The sequence below is a fragment of the Corythoichthys intestinalis genome, chromosome 6 (genome assembly GCF_030265065.1).
Source record: "Corythoichthys intestinalis isolate RoL2023-P3 chromosome 6, ASM3026506v1, whole genome shotgun sequence".
Classification (NCBI taxonomy): Eukaryota; Metazoa; Chordata; class Actinopteri; order Syngnathiformes; family Syngnathidae; genus Corythoichthys; species Corythoichthys intestinalis.
Window position 1 is genome coordinate 49,813,454 of NC_080400.1, and position 21,105 is coordinate 49,834,558.

The 21,105-nt window shown below is 38.8% G+C and overlaps 3 protein-coding genes across 5 annotated transcripts in view; 2 read left to right on the top strand and 1 right to left on the bottom strand.

Annotated features, from left to right (window-relative positions):
* trip12 (thyroid hormone receptor interactor 12) overlaps nucleotides 1–16,355 on the bottom strand; it is an 84,852-nt gene extending 68,497 nt beyond the window's left edge. Inside the window, exon 1 of one of the 2 annotated variants that reach the window (XM_057839450.1) lies at nucleotides 16,336–16,355. The gene's annotated coding sequence lies outside the window, so the exon portion shown is untranslated. Of the gene's footprint in view, nucleotides 1–13,968; nucleotides 14,127–16,335 lie in introns of those variants that run through there. The other variant, XM_057839446.1, reaches the window with a different exon arrangement.
* Nucleotides 130–10,678, top strand: zbtb38 (zinc finger and BTB domain containing 38). The gene is made up of 5 exons (XM_057838169.1): nucleotides 130–295; nucleotides 822–1,063; nucleotides 5,116–5,219; nucleotides 7,106–7,786; nucleotides 8,945–10,678. Exons 4-5 carry the CDS (start codon nucleotides 7,139–7,141, stop codon nucleotides 10,676–10,678), a joined length of 2,382 nt encoding a protein of 793 aa, XP_057694152.1. The 5' UTR covers nucleotides 130–295; nucleotides 822–1,063; nucleotides 5,116–5,219; nucleotides 7,106–7,138.
* The window catches only part of rasa2 (RAS p21 protein activator 2), a 72,401-nt gene continuing 67,045 nt past the window's right edge, over nucleotides 15,750–21,105 (top strand). The window contains exon 1 of one of the 2 annotated variants that reach the window (XM_057839452.1): nucleotides 15,750–16,208. In XM_057839452.1, coding sequence (XP_057695435.1) covers nucleotides 16,151–16,208 — 58 coding nt within the window. In that variant the 5' untranslated portion in view covers nucleotides 15,750–16,150. The remainder of the gene's footprint in view (nucleotides 16,209–21,105) is intronic. The other variant, XM_057839451.1, reaches the window with a different exon arrangement.

A 21,105-nucleotide genomic window follows, 5' to 3' on the forward strand; every position in this document is an offset into this window, starting at 1 on the left:
CACTTTTGTCAGTAAACAGGGCTGGCGATCTCTGGTGGATACAATTGGTACTGCGGCTTCAAGCATGTTCTCCCAGACAGCCAGTAGAGGACGCGATCCGGCAAAGAAATGTACCGTCAAATGGCGAGAGGAGGCGGGGGATTATGTAGGTATCGTGTGCAAAACAAGTGCTGTCATTTTGTTCCCCTGTCCTGTTCAGGCCCAAAGACAACAACATATTTTAGAAACATCATTGGGAGAGAAATATACATCACCTGAAACGAACAAAAGCAAGCAACGGTATCGTAAAACAGAGGTAGGCTGATGATGAATATTTTTTATTTCTACGATGTACTTTATTAAACCAGTTTAACAGATGGTTTAAAAAATGCTTGTCAATTGAAATAGCTAACAATCAGCAGATCAGCAATTTGCTTGTGAGATGTGTCATGTAAACGTATTGATCTAAGATTTAGGAGTATGTCATTTTAGAGTGTACATGATGTCTGCAGAGGCCAAGCACGTTCAGTGTCAAGTTCTGCTAGCTAGCTAGGCTGGAATGATCAGATCTGACATGACCACACAGAGTTTTACTGGAAGGTATTGGGCCTATTATTAGACTCGAAACACCGGACACTGCCTTCTCAGCTGCCCCGCTGTTGACCAAAAAAAAAAAAAAAAATTATATATATATATATATATTACATAACAATTATGTTTGCCAGTTCACTCACTGAATACTGCAGAAGTAACAAGGCCTAAATATGGGGTAGAGCCTCATGTATTTGCTTGCTGGAATGTTATCGAGAAGTGTCGCTTGTTTTTTTTCCCCTCATCCCCAGTTTCAAGATCGTCTTTGTGGGTCAGTGATGCAACGAAAATGACGCAGGAGTGGCTGCTCCTCTCACAAGGCTACTAACTATACCAGAGAATGTGAGAATCATGGATTCTTCCTAGCAGCATATCCCACGGATGGCTATTCTGCATCACTGAAGAGAGGAAATGGTAAACAAAGTAAGAACAAAACCCTAGTGGTCTCAAACGCCACAAGGATTTCCAAGGCTGCACATTCAAGAACCATTGGGTAAGCAACTGATGACGCATACTTGTTGTCTTGACATGGAAAACCACAGGATTATGCATGAAGAGCATGAATAGTTTGTCAATGAAGGTGAGGCCCAGCCTTAAATGTTTTTTTAAACATGTGCTCCTACCTGCCACAGATGGAGTAGACTTTTAGTATCAGATGTATACAGGTCTTTAGTGTTAGAATTACTTAATTTTAGAAACGAGACACTGAAGTTGCCCTTCTGAGTTTTTTTCCCCATTTTGAATTCCAAGCCCACAGATGGAGACAAAATAATGGAGAGGAGATAATTCTTTAGAGTTCAAGTTCAATCACATGACACTTGACTAACACTTTCCATCTCCCGCCCACACTTGGTCGTCAATGACAGAAAACCTTGCTGTTTAATCCACAGTTACGCACAGTATTACATATTGTTGTAAACAACAACAAATGCAGTCATTAATATTCATTATTTATATGTTTTGGCTGCTGCTTGTCTGACAGCTGTCAGAGAACCAGCTATTTTGCACATTGAAGCTATGTACTGGTTAGGAAGTCAGTCTTGACAAAATGGGCTGAATACAACATAATCTTGATTCTGAAGAGTTTCCCCCAAAAATTCAAGTAATTTGTAAACTTTTCTTACTTTGCACACATTGAGTCACCTCATCAGTCAGTCATCGTTTCCTGCACGGATCAGTCATGCAGTGCTGTTTAAGATATGGCCCAAAAATACCACGAAAACTAAATGGTGCATGCACAACTTGGTTCTCATTCTTTGCACATTAGTAATATTTTTGAAAATATTTCGAAACATTTCTGAATTCACTTCACAGGGCATTTAAACTATTTAGCTTGCAGTGCAGTCAAAAAGTAGGAGAATTTTTAACATGAACTGCCTGCTAAAGGTCACATTACTCATCTTCAATGTCTCTTATCCTCATGAGGGATGCAGGGGTGCTGAGGCCTATCCCAGCTGCTATGACCAGTAGGCAGGGTACACCCTGAATGGAACATACAGTGTATCACAAAAGTGAGTACACCCCTCACATTTCTGCAGATATTTAGGTATACTCTATCTTTTCATGGGACAACACTGACAAAATGACACTTTGACACAATTAAAAGTAGTCTGTGTGCAGCTTATATAATAGAGTTAATTTATTTTCCCCTCAAAATAACACAAAATATAGCTATTAATATCTAAACCCCTGGCAACAAAAGTGAGTACACCACACGGGAACTACATACATCCCTAAATGTCCAAATTGTGTACTGCTTGTCATTTTCGCTCCAAAATGTCATGTGACTCGTTACAGGAGTCACATGACATAGCTGTCAGCGTTGCTGATAGCTACACGTTCACCTGCCGAATTTCCATACATTAATCGTCCAGGTCCTGATATATCACAGCTGCTCTTGACTGTGACATCTTCATGGTCGTGTTCGTTTATCAAGATGTTTTTGTATATTTAATCAAATATTTTACATTTTATGTCAAATGTAAGAGGTCTCACACCATCCAAGAAGATCACCTTTTATCTTAAGGGTCCGCAAAATATTTCACCGAAAGGATAATCAAAAGTGTATTTGCAAATGTTGGAATTACTAGAAGCAGTTGGTGGGGTTCACCTTGAACTGCTTGGCAGCCAATCACAGACAAGCTTTTGTATTCCTTTTTTTGTCAGCAGTAATTTTCGTCTGGAAGCTTTCTCGTTTTCCATCCATTTTCAACAGCGCTTATCCTTGTCAGGGTTGCGGGGTGCTGGAACTTATCCCAGTTGACCTCAGGCAAAAGACTGACTACACCCTAAACTGGTCGCCAGTCTGTCGTCGATGATACAGAGACAAATTATTTGCACCAGCAGTCACTCGCTACTGAGTGAGAATTGATATCACGGCGCCTGCGCCGAAGTCAGTCACATGCTCCACTACCCCATCAGTGACTTGAAACTTTCCCATCAATGCTATTTTCCCCCCCAGTTTCTTTCTCATAAATGAGTCATTAAGACTGACCTTGAAGCCTATAGTTCTTTGGACGTTATGATGGGTTCATTTATTTACAGGATGATTCATCTTTTCTCTTTTGTCTGATTTTGGTTGACCAACCATTCCTGAGAAGGTTTACCACATGGTTTGCTTGAGTCCTAGAATCCTTTGAAAACAGCAGTGCCACATAATCGCTTGAAACAACAAATACTCGTCCGTCGCCTTAATTGATTTAGATCATCTTTTATTTCTGATTGTGCAGCTTTGAGTGATGTTGAAAAAGCAAAAAGGTGGGGAGTAGCCAGTCTCAAGCAGTGTTCAGCTCACAATATCAGTGGAAGTATAGCAGGGAACTATTGTATTGCATACAACGAGGTCAATGATTGCAAAAACTCCCATTTTGACCATTCAGACCTCGCTACTATGGTGGCAGCAGAACGAAGACATTTCCCTGTTTGGCCATGTTGTTTTTACGTCACCTGGCTGTCCCAGCAATGGGCACCAAGCAAGAGGATTTTTTTCCATGACGGGAAATACCATCACGTGACAGTGGTTGAGCCTTCACTATGCCACAGTCAGCCCATTAGCATTCTTATGTGTATTTTCTGCGAAAATGTTAAAGTTTTGTAAAACTTTACATTATTGTTGATTTCGGAAAAATACCGAGGGGTGCAAGTTGCACCTCTGACTTAATAGTGCTCCTAGGTGAAATACTACAGTTGAAAGATAGTTAAACATATGTCTGTATTGATTCACCAGAAAAAAAGGCTTGTCTGCAAATTCTACCACTTGTCTCTAGTAAATATACTTTATCTGCAACTTCATGTAATTTGGTGCGGATTAAAAAAAAAAAAATTTGCTTACAAACAAAGCCATATTGTTACTTCAGTTAGACATACACACCGATGGTCTCGAGCACCGTTGTATGTGATAATGGGTATTAATGACATCACGAGAAAGGGTGGGTAATCTGGGATACTCGCTTTTGATTGGCTAAAATAGTACCCTAATTAGTCCCATTCATGAAATGCCACCTTCCTAGAAATATTGGTTTTTAATTCAGGGTTTTACTCAACTATTAAAGATCAAGAAAAAAAAAAAGTTTTCAATTTATTAAACATTTGATAAAAGGGGTCTTTTTTTAAAGGGACCTCCCATCCAAGATGGTCAGAAATATTTCACTGATAAGCCTGTCAGTGCATTTATTGTAACAAAGTAAATAAATGACTAAAGATGTGCACGTGATTTAAAATCATTAAAATGTGTGCGGTCAATGAGTCAATTTCTTATCCTCACGGAATTTGTGGTGGCTGATTATTTCTTTTGACGTGTTGCAACAACCAGCCACATTGTATCTGTGAGGCACATTAGCTTGAATGTCACCAACTAGTCATGAAAAACACATCCTGTTCAACAAAAATCAATGGGAAATGTTGAGATATTTCCTGCATTGACGCATCAGGATGTGTCAAAAAAATCAGTCTCTCCCCATAAAATGTGTGTTTTACAAGTGCAATCAGTTGATTGCAGTAAAGTGCTGCTTGTTTTAGCAGAAACCTCATTTGTTCAACCATCTGTGCTGGATCGGCAGGAACAAAAACCACAACCCACGGCGGGCCTTTGAGGACCGGGTTGGAGACCACTGCTTATAACTATATATTTATGATACATCAATATTTTCTGAACTGCAGCATGCGGTGAGTTTAGGTGATCGGTCTTGATGTTCGACACGTGCAGCTTTCTTTTTTGAACAGTAGATAGGTAGGTTGAGTTTAATCGTAGCCATCTTGAAGAGACGAAAATACAGTGTCATGTGACGCACCCTCCCACACTGAGCTGCGGAAGTAAAAGCCCTGTTTTCTTCCTCAGAGGCTCAGAGTGCCATGGTGGGTTCAGCTTCAGCCCCTCCCCCCCTTCGTCTGCAGTGCTGACGCATCTGCTTCTTGTGCATCAATCAACAGCCGCTATGTCTGCATACATCGCGCCAGTATCAGAACTGTTTTACCCTAAGCATTCATTTGCTTTGCTCACTGAAATAGCGAATGAAAACGAAAGAGTCTTCCGCTATTTGCTTGCAGGACTACTGTTGCCGCCATCTTCTAACGGGTTCTGCATTACTAACGGCTGCCTCTGTGTACGCACAGGCGAAGAAGGGCTTGTGTGAAACATAATGCTGCACAGGGTGAGACTGTGCATGAAATGATCTAGTGCATTAGTTTTGCTGAACGTTGGGATGAAGCTGGATAACTTGAATTGTTGTGTGGGTGATAAATGAGGCATTTATGTATAGTACAGGACTCATTCTACCAGCTATGTATTTGATCTGGCTCTTGTATCTGGTGCAGAACTAGTGTAATGTCGCCCCTAGCATTGCTTCATTCTTGACAGTCTTCTGTCCTGCTTGATAAAAGTTGCAGTTTCCTGCAAAGAACGTGTCAGTTGCCTAGCTAGCACGGAGGCGAGCCTATCCTCCAGTATAGCTACACGCTGTGGAAGGACAGAAGAGTGACAGTCTATAAAGAAAAAGCAGGGCAGCTCCAATTTTGGACTTGGGCTGCACAGAAAGAGGTGAAGGACAAGGAAGCTGGAGCCGTCGTCATACAGAAAGGAATATGTTTGAAAATACTCTGCTTTTGACCACACTGCTATTCACCAACCGTAAATATAAGACTTTTGTTTTTTTCATGTATGGAAAAGTGATACTGCGTTGCTTTACATCATTTTCTGACTTGCTAAGGTATGTTTTGTAAGGTTAATCTCAATTTATATTTTTTTGTTGACGCACACATTAGATGTGTGGGTAATTTGCTTAATTAATGTTCTTGTCTGTTTTGCTGGAGAAAACTATATAGGCATTCTATAGTTAGGGATAGTGTTTTTTCTTTTGTAATGCTGTATTTCTATGTATCACATGTGCATTTACAGTATACGTATGAGGTTGGGTGTTGCTAAATTGTAACACTGATGATGTGTGGTAACATTTCTGCTCAACCAGTAGTATCAAAGATATGTACCATATCAGTATTTTATTTTTCAACAGTGCAAAGAACGCCCTCTTTAAAATGTCAAATTAATACTGTACTGTGATATGGAATTCCTTTGGGTGGAATAGCTCCTGCAGATGAAGTAAGAGCTACAAAGAAGCTTCAAGTAAAGGCAAAGATTACATCGCTTACTAGGCTGTGAGTTAGGGCAGATATCAACACAAAATATTTTGGGAAAAATTGACAATAGACGGTAGTGTTACTAGGATTCTAGCTTCATCCCAATACATTTTGTGCAGTAGGTTGCCATAACAACAGGCCAGTCAGATTAAGTGGACTGGGAGGTTGGTTGTTAGTACTAGCGTTAAATAAAATGGTGGCCATATCATATTTCTTGCACGACTGGAATATTAATTTTTTTTTTTTAAAAAAAAAGGTCTGATATTATTATATATTGAATAATATATCAAGGACATAAAATAAAAACACACAAACGTTAATGTGATGATGATGGTAATGATGTTTGCCTAAGAGATATCACTCGAAGTGAGAAATGCTGGAGTGGTTAATAGTGAATCTGATCAGTGTTGCTGATATGGTTAAGGCAGACTGACAATTTCATGCTGTGAAGAATCCTCTTTAAAGTTAAGGTGAATAAACTGTGACTCCATTTGTCTATCCACATTCTGTATGGCAATATCCTGTAAACATCATAAAAGCAAAAACTAGTTCAAGAGCACAATCATCATGAGTTGTTTTAAGTTTTCGTTTTTTCTGGAGACCTTGTCATTTTTTATGGATATTAAATACATCAATCTCCACAAATACAGTGGCATGCATCATTTACTTAGGAACAAATTAATAAAATTGATTTAATGTAATTTCAAGGCCATTACATTGGTTATTGTTTTAAATAGGAATGTTCACCTCCTGGCACAACAGCTTATCGGTCAGGAAATTACTGCCATCTACTGTTGTTACATGAACTACATTTTCTCAAGTTTAGTTTAGTTGTTGCTGTGTATTTTTAAGTTTATTTATTTGCAAATTAAGATATGCTTTCTTTTTTTTTTTTTTTTTTTAGATGGCTGCGATTTTTCTCTTTAATTAGAACCTGATGGATAGTTACCACCCTCACACCGTGCTCAGCAAGCTCAATGAGCAGCGCTTACAAGGCCTTTTCTGTGATGTCACCATTGTGGTGGAGGATGTCAAGTTCCGTGCCCACAAGAACATCCTGGCAGCTTGCAGTGGTTATTTCAAGAATGCTCTGACAAATGACACATGGAGTTCGAGCCGTGTGCTGGAGCTAATGGACCTTAAGTCTGAAGTTTTCGCCTGTGTCCTCAACTTCATCTACTCCTCAAAGGTTACATTGTCTTGTTTTGAGGACAACAAGGAGCTAATAGCGGCAGGGAAAAGACTTGGCATTCCATTTTTAGAGAAGCTTGCAGGGAAAGGGAAACAGGACAGGAATAAAAATCAACTGGACTCTATTAAATCGCATGACTGGACCACAGCTAATGTGCTTAAAAAAAGCAAGCATGAGGCTACTAGACCTGAGGAGATTGATGGCACTAGAGGACCACGAATCACCAATGCCTTCTCCATCAATGAGGTGTGTGCTGGAAACAATCCATTCACCCCACTGGAAGATGGTAGGCAGTCACCAGATGAGGTCAAACTCCCAGAAAGGTCCCCAACATCCTCCTGCCTTGATGGAATAAATGAAACCACACTACCCTTCTTAGACCACTCGTATGCGGTAAACCACGCACCTAATGAAAAAGGTCACACTAGTCAGTGGGACAGCAAGAAGTTGTCTAAGTCAGCACCATTACAGCCAACTCAAACTGCTAACCGGAACTCGGGCCCCCTCAAAAAGCGCCACAGGCTTAGGGGTGCTTTGTCAAGTACATTTCCAACACATAGTGAAACACACACACAAATAAGTAAAACCATATTAGCTGAGGGAGCAGCTTCATCACCTCCTCCCTTTCCAGAGCATGAACAAGACCAGCCTAGAGATGCAGTCATTCCATTGCCCAAGAGCAGTATCCAGATGACACCAAGTCCTTCGACTCCCCCCCCTCAACCAGAGGACAGCATGTCAATCTATGGATGTAAACGCTGTCCAGAGATATTTAGAACTAAATCTCTCCTTGCCATTCACTCAAAGGTACATAAAAGGTATTCCGATAGTCCTTTGTTTTGCAAGTTTTGTGAGAAAAAATTTATACATCTGAAACGTCTTCGCAATCATGAGCAAATCTGTCCCAAAGCTGTGAGGGAAAAGACTGAACAAGATTCCAGTGACATAGATGTCAAAGAGGATGACCTCGATTCAAGTAGCACGTTGAGTGAGGAGAACATCAAAACACAATTTTCTCCTTTTCACCACCCTGTGACTGCCCCTATCCTTGAAGATCAATTTGTGCCCATGAAAGATGAAAATAAAAAAAGGTCAAGTGGCAATCAGAGAAGATACCCCTGCAGTGTTTGTAAACGGGTCTATATAACACTTTCTAGTCTGAAAAGGCATGAGAATGTACATTCCTGGCATAGGGCTTATCCATGTCATTACTGTAATAAAGTGTTTGCATTGGCAGAGTACCGTACCAAGCATGAAATCTGGCATACAGGTGAACGCCGCTATCAGTGCATTTTCTGTCTGGAAACATTCATGACGTATTACATCTTGAAAAACCATCAAAAGTCTTTCCATGGGATTGATCCCTCACTAGCCATTAAGCGAAAATCTGCCAATGGTGGTCTGAAAGCCAGTGTTTATCCAATCAAGCTTTACAGGCTTCTGCCAATGAAATTCAGGAAAAGACGATATAAAACATACAGTCAGACATATTCGGAGGCTGATGAAACGGACTATAAAGTGTCACTTGAAAACAATTCTCTCCTTCCTCAGTTTGAAGGAAATGGTGTCAATGGCCGTGCAGATGGTGGTTCATTGCCTTTGACTTTCATGGCAACAACTAATATGGTTGCTCCTATCATGCCCCGCATCAGCTTTGACAAGCCCTGTGATACAGATATTGACCAAAGTTTACTCCAGAATTATCAACAGAGAACATCAGGAAAAGATGACACGCATAGTTCACCTTTCATTAACTTTGACTCTACAGTACCTTTGCAGTCTGACCCTGAGTCTTCCCCTATCAGTAATAAAGGTAACCCTTTTAACCTAACCAATTCGCATCACATCCATCAAAATGTGTCATTCCTAAACTCACTAAACAATGTTGAAAAGCTCAGTGAGTTGTCTGCATCAGCAAAAAGACTTGAAAAAATGACTCAAGAAATGCTTCAGTCAAATCCTGAGGAATTGAGTCTTGATAAAACAGCGGGGGCAACAACTCAGACCTACATCGCCAAACCTGTATGCCCAGGTCCATCTGCAGATGGTGATGCAAGGCCGCTATGCCAGATAACTGTAAAAATAGGTGATGAAGCCATTGTTAGCCGGAGAATCAAAGGGTCGAAGCTCTTTCCAAGGAGGAAAAAAAAGATAAGAAAAATGGGGGATTTAGAGAGCCAAAGTCAACTTCATCCAGATGACAAGTTGGAGAGCCCCAAGCTACGCTTCAGGACAGACATTTCAGGTTTAATATCTGAGCCATACGAGGATCCCAATGATTGTGACGTGGCTGACGAACTTTGGCGTCCCTACTATTCTTACAAAGCCAAAAAGAAAAAAAAGCTCAAATTTAAGCACAGAAAAACTTTGTATCAAGAACACAAGGTTTCAGCAAGAACTGACACTGTTGACAGTGAGGCTCGACTGGACAGTTGGCAGACAGGAGACGGTACCTCAGGTGGGGAAGATTTGAAACGCAGTCTTCAACCAAGGACAATCTACAACTGTGACATTTGTGACAGCTCTTTCATCACTGAGACAGGTTTAAGAGCACACATTATAGGTTCTCATCCATATTTCTGTCGCACTTGTGGGAAACAGGGTCCTCCAGGGGAGACACCTAGTGGCAATGATTACGTTTGCAACAGTTGTATGGAAAATGGCTCCTGCTTTGATAATTCAAATTGGAGCCCCAAACCAGAGAAAAAGTTTCGCTGTTCCTTCTGTCCTCAGCGGTTTCTCTACCTTGCCACCAAGCGAAGCCATGAGAAAAAACACCTAGAGACACCTGGGGAGAGTTACACGAATAAGCCATGTTTGGAATTCCTGGATAACGTGAGTGAGAAAAACAAAAAAGACTGCATCAAAACGGAGGACGATGACTATCAAGAAAGTTCCGACATGCAATGTGAGGATGGAGCACATTTCCCTATGAAGAAGGTTAAAACTGAGGAAACCTCTGAGTTAATCACTTGGACTCCGAATCAGGACATTACATACGCGCACTTAAGTTCTTCATTCCCCCAGCCTGAGCCACTGTGCACTTTGACTTCACCTTCAAAAATGAAACAAAAAATGAAAAAACATTCTTTAGGTCAAGCTTTAAATCAGCAAGTTCAACGAAGAGATGCCAATAAAGACAAGGACAGTTTGGAAGTAGAGAGTGTAAATGATAACGACAAGTCTTGCAAATTGCCAAGAAAGACTGCCCTGGGGTTTAAAGACAACCAGATTTCTGGACACAGGCCAGAGAAAAGGATGAGTAAAAACAAAACATTTTTCTAAAACACTTTAAGATTAAGGACCTACAACAGGCGAGAGAGAATTAAATTCTCGTCGCTGTTGTGAGTAGTAAATGTGCTAAAATTGCAATGTCTTTGCAGCAGAGCTGAACAAAATGTTTTTAAAAAACACTGAATATAAAGGTCTGTCTGCTGAAATTTTACTCTATAGTCATAGTGAGTGACTTCATGAGTGACTAATTTATACAGTATAGCCTACTGTAGGTTTTGAAGACCTTCTGACACGGACTTCATTTTATTGTCTATGCATCATGTGAAAAACATTCTGTGCGCAGGGTGGAAGATCCAAAAAGAACAGTTTCCCGAAAGTAGGTTGAAATTGTGTTTTTGCAACGTTTGCTTTTTGGGGGAAAGCATTTTAAAATCAAGGGCAATGTTTTAAAATTATGTGGGGAAAACAAAAGTTTTGTAAAAAATTCTTGGACTTTCATGCCATTATAACTGAACACGATGGGGTTGACTTTTTCATAAATCTATGACAGAACATCTGTTATACATTGATGTAATCCTTATAGTTTTGAATAAACAGCACCATTATGTCCCTAATTTGTTGTGTTTTGTATACACAGTATATAAACATTGTAAAATTATTTAAATAAAATATTATTAATGTATCAAACAGTCACATCCTGTTTTATGTTTGCTGGATTCCAGAAATGATCTCTCAATGTACCTTGAGGCAAAATATTTACATGTCACATCTATTTCACATTTACAGTACTGTACATCTAAACTTGTATGGTAAATTTCCTTTTTATTTTTTTTAAGTACAATATTTTTTTCAATGAGACTGGGGCATAAGCCCACTGAAATTGTTGGCAGATGAAAAAAAGGGGGGGGGGGGGGGCATTGATTTCTGTGACGTCTGGATCACAGCTAATGAAACATGGCTACTACTTAGACCTAGCGTCTCATCATAACAATAGACTGTTGCTCGATTGCAATACAGTGAATTAGTTTGGAAGAGATTTGGTCCACACTAACTTGGAGCACTCAAGAAGGCCGTGAATCTTTTAAAATCCCTCTTTCAGGTTCGGATTATTCCCATGCAGTCTTGAAGCTAGTGAAATATGTAAATGATTACCCCCCCCCCCCCCCCCCCCAAACCCCTAAAATCAAGGCCAGTGTTCTTTAGTAAATGCTAGGTTTGATTACACCTCACATCTAGCAAGAAAATACCTGCTGGAGATAAATTAAATTCTCTTTATTTGAGAGTCCCAAAACAACTATTGACAAGTTTCCTGAGCGAAACATGGGCGGTGCCATCTCTGACATTTTCTGCTACGTACTTCCGGTTTAGACAGAACAGCATAAATTGCAGTTGAAGTAGACAAAGTTTTAAACTGCCAAATCAAAGCAGAGGAACCCACGGAATCTCCAAAAATGGATACAGCACAACGTAGATTAAACTGGAATTTTCTGTGCTGTGCTTGGTTGTGTGAAGTCCTGGAAGCGCCTATATACAGTGGGGAGAACAAGTATTGGATACACTGACAATGGGAAAACCCATTGGCAGTGTATCCAATACTTGTTCTCCCCACTGTACTTTATGTGCTTGGAAGTGGAATGTTTTGAACTGCGTCCAGCTTATAAGCGCCAGTGTAGATCTACCTCGCCATACCCGTTAAATCGAAACCAGCACCAAACAATAAGTTAAGGATGTGGTTTTAACCTAAAGGATTCACATGAAACATTGCATTTTGTTCTTATCACTTCGGTGATCATCCGTGGACAAAATTCTATGTCATTTTTATTTTACTTTCATTTACCATGTTGGTATGAAATTGTTTTTGGTTTGGGTGTTGCCTGTGGTAACTTCATCACAAGGGACAAAATTTGGTACAAAACTGTATATGTGGAAAACTGTTCGGACTGATTTTTTGGTGGCCTACATTTTTGGAAGGAAGTAGCAAGATTTTTTTGTTCTTAATTAGATAAGAATAGGGGTGGGATTAAATAAGTTTTCTTCTTCCCACTCCTTTTCAGGCATGTAGTTGATGTTGTAATGTTACTCAGCTTTGGTGCTCTTTTTTGTTACTTTATTATATGAGCTGTATATATTTGTTGTCTTGACAAGGAATAATGGCCTGAAATAAACGAATAAACAAACAAAAACAAAATTTCAGATATTGATCGCAATAAAGGTTTTGGACAACATGCATTATTCCATTTCTTGTTTTATTTAAAACAATTGGTTCATGTGCAAAACAAGTCAAAAAATCACAATTTATAAAATTATTGGAAAAATATTAACGAAGGTGGAGCATTAATCGAGCCTTCCATCATCAAGGTGGAATGCACAGTCTTGATATGTCAATCAACGTAAGTGTTGTTGTGAACTTGTGAGGCACATGAAGTTGTCTTCCCTTGCCTAACAGCGTTTTCCACCTGTAAACAAACGAACAAAAATTGTGTAACAATTGAATTTATGCATTTAGGGTAAAAAGCGCTTGTATGACTTGAAGTAGATAAGCGTTGACGCTAATGCAAAGCTCTCTGCTGACACAACAAACACACAGAACTGTAGTCAAATTTAACATACTTGTACCTGTGTTATTGCTTTGTGGTGGCACTGTCTTGGTTTCACATCTGCTTTCATGAACACAAAATTCCCATATTCTTGTATTAAGACAAGACACATTCAACTGGTTGTTTTGGAGATTCTGAGGTCCCGAATTATGTTTCCATCCACTGCCATTAAATCAATAAAATACAAAACAATTTTGGCTGTGGCCACTCTAGCCATTTCGTCATGTTGTCCTCCCATGTCGTGATGATGGCAGATGGATGCAGCATTTCCAAATTGTCTTTTTGAGGGATTTTGATGAGTAATGCAACTACAGCTCCACTGTTGTTTTGGATGGAGAAAATGTAAAACAGAAGTTGCGAACAGAAATGCGGAAGTAAAGCAAAAGTACCTCAGAAACTTGTCCATAGGCCCCTTTTGTCGAGGGGACGGGAAGGGACAGAGGACGGCAAAGGTGGCAGGCAAGCAAGTTACCATAGACTAATACAGTAGGGCATCAAAGCGCAAGACAAGGAAGAATGACTAGATGTAATTCCCTCTCGAGTCGAAATCAAGAACCAAGTTGTTTTTCTTTTTCGGGCTTTAATCACAGAACTTGATTGTCTTATTTTCCGTCAGAATGCCGTGAGAACTGAACAGTACAGATAAAAATATACATGAAGTCAAATCAGATAAATAAATACATGAAGTCAAATTATAGTCACACAGAAACAGCGCAAACTGACAAATAACACAAACTAAATTACCTCATTGGCCGCTTTTACTCCAGAAGAAATTAGTTCAGCTTCAATTCTACGATGCACTATGCACTTAGATGTTTCCTTGTTGATCTTAATCAGAGGTACCGACAAGTTGTCTGCGCTCTTGTAGTGTTCATCATCTAATAATAACCCAATGTAACGCTTAAAAGTGACCCATGTCAACTAGCGGCAGTGAACTTTAATTCCCACCCATATCAAAGAAATTGAATGCTATACATTACACGCCCAGATTAAAGAATCTATTATTTATTTCTTTATGCTGCCTTAATGGCAGCTACACAGACGTTATACAATCTGATGACTAATCATGTTCACAAAAAAAGAAAGCACAAATATTAAATGTATGCATAACTCTTCCAACAAGCAAGGTAGCATTTGACGAATGTTTTTGAGTGTAAGTTTTACTTTTAAAGATAATTTGCAGTGAAGCATGGTGGAACCATTTTTGGAATTTACACAAAATGTTGGCAGTCTACCATCAAAAATGACATCATGTTAATGTTGGCATATATGACATAATGATTACCTTTATGTTATCTTTGAAAAGGGAGGAAAGACAAGTAACAATGGAACCAGAAATTAAGTTGTTTGCGATGAAGCAGAATCAAAGTGTAAAATGCAATACCGGTTCTGCACATATACTTCTGTCCAGACTGCTCATTACACTATGGTTAAATCGACAGCAATTAAAGACTAGAATGAAATTATGTAAACTCTATGGTTTTATGAACTTCCAACGTATCCTTCTCAATGTTAATATAACCTACCATGCATACAACTTTACATTTGAACATTTTACGATAATAACCCATAATGGGTTTCATGACATAATAGGTTGTTTGAAATCCCATTGTTTCAAGAGGGTTTTAAAAATAAAATGCTGATAACCGGACACAATTTATGATGTTCAGTTTTAGCCATCATTTACCGCCTTAAAAATAAATGTGTGGTCTTCTTGAATAAAGGTTATGCTGCAGATGTGTTTGTATATGTATCTTAAATTTCATGAAGAGAAATGATTCCCTTGTGATAGTTACATTTGTTGTCAGTCATCATTTAAGTGATGCTTTTTGTGTAATTGTGACTCTTCCTTCAGCTTCCTTAGCTTCAGTTATGAGCCATAATCATTTTTTATATGATGGCAACATGATAAAACAGAATTTTTGCTGGCAGCGAGTGGAGAATACAGAATATGCCCTGTAAATCCAGTTAATAACTGCAAAATTTCCATACTCACAGGACCTAGATGTGTCAAGTCTTTAAACTAGGATGTCATGAAGAGCGTGCATGCCCACTATTGGCAAACATGGAACCTACAACAATAAATCCACAATGAATTAATTGGTCTGAAAATATATATAAATATATATATATATATATATATATATATCAGGCTCCGAGGATCGATACATACTGGGCCATGCTACATAGCCACCAAGTTTTAAGACGATTGGTTCGCTAATGACGGAAGAGTAGGACTTCAAAGTTTGTGTCCACAAGAAGAAGAACTACCACTTGAGTCACAATTTGACAGGACTTCAGCCTGTTAAATCAGCACAATTGTGCAACTCCAGATTGAAGGCTTTGACAAAGAGCGTGCGTGCCCTCTACTGGCTAACTCCTAACCTACAGGCAAATATAAGTCCAATTAATTAATCAGCCCTGATACAAAAAATGAATTTACAAAAATCGGGCTCCAAAGATCAATGCCTAAACATCCCTAGAATATACCTATTGAATTTGATTGTGATCCGTGCATGGATAACGGAAGAATAGATCAAAATGATACTGTACACAACAACAACATGACCAAAGGCTTGACAGGCTTTCTTGTAATAACAGTAGTATTTTAAAAAAAGTTGACGAGTACAGTACTACAAGTATTATGTTTGTATATCAAATGAAGGGTTGCATTTTGTCTCCAAATAACGACGGCCAATCACCGCTGCATGCACCGCATGAAGAGGTTTAAATAACATGCAGGCTTCAATTAAAGGAAAGTTCTCTTTTAAAAGGCAGCACTGTGAATTCTGTGTTACGGAGCCGGACGTAACGGGGCAGTGCGGCTGGTTCTCTCCCACTCTCTGCCTGCTTGCCTGCATTCATAAACGGATATGATACAGCCGCGCTGAATACACCGGAGCAGCGACAACAGTCAGCTCTCACGATGGCGGAAGAGGACGACGCAAGGATACGGATTCTACAGAGCCTGCGGGGGAAAATTTGTAAGTTTGTCTTCGTTCTTGATTCATTTTCTGCCGCGAAACGAGTGAGTGAACGCGCGGGGAAAAGCTAGCAATAGCGTTGCGAGAGGGAAAGCCAGAGAGGGGCGCGGCGACGGCGGCGGGCTACCTCAAGTCGGGGGCAGAGATAGCCTGTTCATCGGCTCCTGCCGGCTGCTGGTTATCGTTAAGTTAACGTGGCGTGCTAGCTGCGGCTACTAGCTGCTGGTGATTTCATTCATGAAGCGCGTTCCCATTGAAATGTCGGCAGCTGTTCAAATAGTACAATTGGAAACCGAACTCCGCTTGCTTATTTGGCCTCTTGTCCTGACTTCAGGTGCTTTGATGGGCAAAATCACACTTGGAGGCAAATTAGGAAAACCACCTAAGTTACCGTGGCATTAAGTAGCTAGTGTTAGCGCTTACGTTTGACGAAAACTACAGGATTCACGTTGAAAATATACGATATTAACAGTCGGCGAGTCAAGAATCGGTCAAACAAATGATTTAGAAGTTGACACACATACAACTACACGTTGTTGACAGATAGCTGTATACAACGTACAGGAATACTTATGAGAATGAAAATGGAAAGGTTTGATACAATTTGAAAATAGATCTACAAAAAAATTAAACAAGATTGTTTTCGAAATGATCACTTGTCAATCTGAAATATTATCTTGGGGAAAAACAAACAAATTTGACATTTTGAATGAAAAAGGTAGGTATATAGTGTAATCTGTCTGAAATCTTGACAATGGTAAAGGTTTAGACATAGGGCAAGTGACTAATTTTGGTCAGCGTAAAAGTTAAACAAAAACAAAACTCCATTAAGATTTGGCATCCACAAACAGTATGTGGACATCACGTTTTTGGGTAATGTAGACCACAATTTAATATACAAACGCGCATGTGTGTGTGTATTACAATACAAAATTTAATAAAATGTTAAATTCATACTATTTCAATGAATAAAAACATAACACTGGTTATTGTCCACATAACTCTAGATTTCCTCCCCTAGTGTTCAATTCATTACCTGCCATTGACAAGGATGGATGTCCAATTAATTTGAACTCTGACAGAAGAACACTGAATCTAACAACACAAAAGACAATTTAACTCTCGACACTTCGTAAAGTTATTGGTTCAGCAACCTAACCTGAGTGTAGCAGACGAACAGTGAACTCTCTCTTGCTCTTATCACTGACGTGTGTGGACAGCCTCACATTGCACACAAATAAAGGCCCAAACGGGACTGCTTATAACTGCCGGCAAAAATTTATTATCAAATTCATTGGCAACTAATTAATTAATCAATTTTAATTGATCAGTTGTATCAGCCTTACTATAAGTTAAATGAGCGCCCTAATATTTTCAATTTCACACATCAATCCGACTTTTTGTGCCTTTTAAAGTCAGTCAGGTTGTCTCCAAGTGGTACTGTAATAGTATATTAAAGCAGTCACTGAGATATCTTAGAAGTATGTTGAATTTGTTTTTGCATAATTAAAATTCATCGGTGTGATTATTGTGTAAGCTATGCATTACAGTAATGGACATTTACAAAAGCTCTCAAAATAGCAGAATGTGACTATCTTTTTCATCAACAGTTTGAGCTCCCTAATATTTTTATTTACAGTAAAATGTTTAATTAATGTCTAAAAACATGTAATATTACACATTTTGGTAATGATAAATTATGCTGGGGAAGTAGGCATATGTAATGAACATAAAGTAAACAATTAACAATTAAAAAAAAAAAAGTGAAACGATCTTACCTAATAGCCATCTTTTGTCCTGCATTCTTTATGGTGCATTATTTATAGGTCAGAATAAATTAATTAAAAACAAAGCAAAACACTGTGATTATAACAGGGCGATGAAGTCATTGCAACAGTAATGAAAGCTGCACGATTGGACACTATATTTTTCTTTTTTTTTTTTTTTTTAATACAAAGTAAGAAACCAGTATAGTTAATCATAACTTGCTAATTTTAAACAAATTTATATATTTTTTTTTTAAATTCAATCGATTTAATATTTATGATGCTGTATTGAGGTGAAAGGTCAAAGCTTTTCATGGACGCATTAGAGTAATAAATTTACGACTCAAAAATCAGTTAAAAACATAAAAAGTACTACTTTGGTAACAAATTGTGGACTGGGCCACATAATAGACATAACCAATAGCAATCCTTCAACTAAAAATGAACTATTTCTGGTTTTCATGACTATTCCTAAAATCTTCAAAGCCATAATTTAGGTTAGCTTCATAAGAAGCACCCAGTGGTGCCTTTTAGATGAGAGTGCATTTTTTTCTCTGACAACATGTCGAACTTAAATCACTCATATTCCAAATTGTCCTCCACTGAAATGAATGTAAATGCTATTCTGTTTTGGGCTCCCCCAAAAACAAAGCAAATGTTATTCAATGCCTTATTTATTAATTGGTAAGTAAGCATGCATTATGTAAAATTCTATTTTATTTTAAAAAAAAAAAAAAAAAAAAAAGATAAATCTATATACAGTGCCTTGCAAAAGTATTCGGCCCCCTTGAATCTTGCAACCTTTCGCCACATTTCAGGCTTCAAACATAAAGATATGAAATTTAATTTTTTTGTCAAGAATCAACAACAAGTGGGACACAATCGTGAAGTGGAACAACATTTATTGGATAATTTAAACTTTTTTAACAAATAAAAAACTGAAAAGTGGGGCGTGAAATATTATTCGGCCCCTTTACTTTCAGTGCAGCAAACTCACTCCAGAAGTTCAGTGAGGATCTCTGAATGATCCAATGTTGTCCTAAATGACCGATGATGATAAATAGAATCCAAATGTGTGTAATCAAGTCTCCGTATAAACGCACCTGCTCTGTGATAGTCTCAGGGTTCTGTTTAAAGTGCAGAGAGCATTATGAAAACCAAGGAACACACCAGGCAGGTCCGAGATACTGTTGTGGAGAAGTTTAAAGCCGGATTTGGATACAAAAAGATTTCCCAAGCTTTAAACATCTCAAGGAGCACTGTGCAAGCCATCATGTTGAAATGGAAGGAGCATCAGACCACTGCAAATTAGGGCTGTCCCAAACGACTAATTTTCTCCCGATTAGTCAGCCGACTATTTTTACGATTAGTCGACTAATCTAATAATTAAAAAAAAATTTTTTGTTTTTGTTTTTGTTTACTAATTTAGCAATGAAATTTTTGTTGACGCTTATCAATTCACAAAAAACATATTGGATCACCTAAATTATTTACTAAAGTACAAATAAACACGTAAATAACAATAATAAATCACAAATAAACAATGACTTCAAATGCTGATAGAATTAACTAGTGTAGCATCCCGATTGAAAAGATGGTCTCTTAAACTGATGGTTTACAACTTTTATTCCATCCTTGATGTAATCACACTGTAAGAGCTACGGTGCACACAAATAAAACAACACAATTAGAAATTAACGAAAACTTTTCACCTTTTTCCTTTTAAACCTTATTTATATATCAATGAACTGCCTATAGGAATTGCCTTTACCTTAATTTATTACCTTATCATTGACAATCTCTTGCTTGAGTGCAATCGCTGTATATACTGTATATTTATGACCTTTTAACGTTATATAATTTTCTATACCATAAAATAAACAATAACATGAAATAAACCTTTCAGTTAGCAATACTAATAGCACTTATAGGCCCATTGTCAATGAAACATTATTATTTAGTAAAGCGACAGCACCCTCTGGTGTACAAAAAATGCAAAAAAATTTTTTTTACAAACGGTGACGGCGCTTGAGGTGTTTATTCACGGCCGACGTGCAGCCAAGCTTGGCAGTGAAGAGACAGGACACAAGAGTGTACCCTCCTTTATTTCTTTGAAATAAGTCAATGTTTTGGACACTGGTGCGCTTTTTTGGCTTTGTGCCGCTTTCCCCGCTTGCATACAGAGCATCCGACATTCTGAACTTTCCGCGCATATATTTTTTTAACCCTTCATTAACCGTCGACGGGATGTTGTGCTCGTCGACGGATTTACGTCATCGATGACGTCGACTATGTCGACTAGTCGGGACAGCTCTACTGCAAATCTACCAAGACCCGGCCGTCCTTCCAAACCTTCTTCTCAAACAAGGAGAAAACTGATCAGAGATGCAGCCATGAGGCCCATGATCACTCTGGATGAACTGCAGAGATCTACAGCTGAGGTGGGAGAGTCTGTCCATAGGACAACAATCAGTCGTACACTGCACAAATCTGGCCTTTATGGAAGAGTGGCAAGAAGAAAGCCATTTCTCAAAGATATCCATAAAAAGTCCCGTTTAAAGTTTGCCACAAGCCACCTGGGAGACACACCAAACATGTGGAAGAAGGTGCTCTGGTCAGATGAAACCAAAATTGAACTTTTTGGCCACAATGCAAAACGATATGTTTGGCGTAAAAGCAACACAGCTCATCACCCTGAACACACCATCCCCACTGTCAAACATGGTGGTGGGAGCATCATGGTTTGGGCCTGCTTTTCTTCAGCAAGGACAGGGGAGATGGTTAAAATTGACGGGAAGATGGATGCAGCCAAATACAGGAACATTCTGGAAGAAAACCTGTTGGTATCTGCACAAGACCTGAGACTGGGACGGAGATTGATCTTCCAACAGGACAATGATCCAAAACACAAAGCCAAATCTACAATGGAATGGTTCAAAAATAAACGTATCCAGGTGTTAGAATGGCCAAGTCAAAGTCCAGACCTGAATCCAATCGAGAATCTGTGGAAAGAGCTGAAGACTGCTGTTCACAAACACTCTCCATCCAACCTCACTGAGCTCGAGCTGTTTTGCAAGGAAGAATGGGCAAGAATGTCAGTCTCTCGATGTGCAAAACTGATAGAAACATAC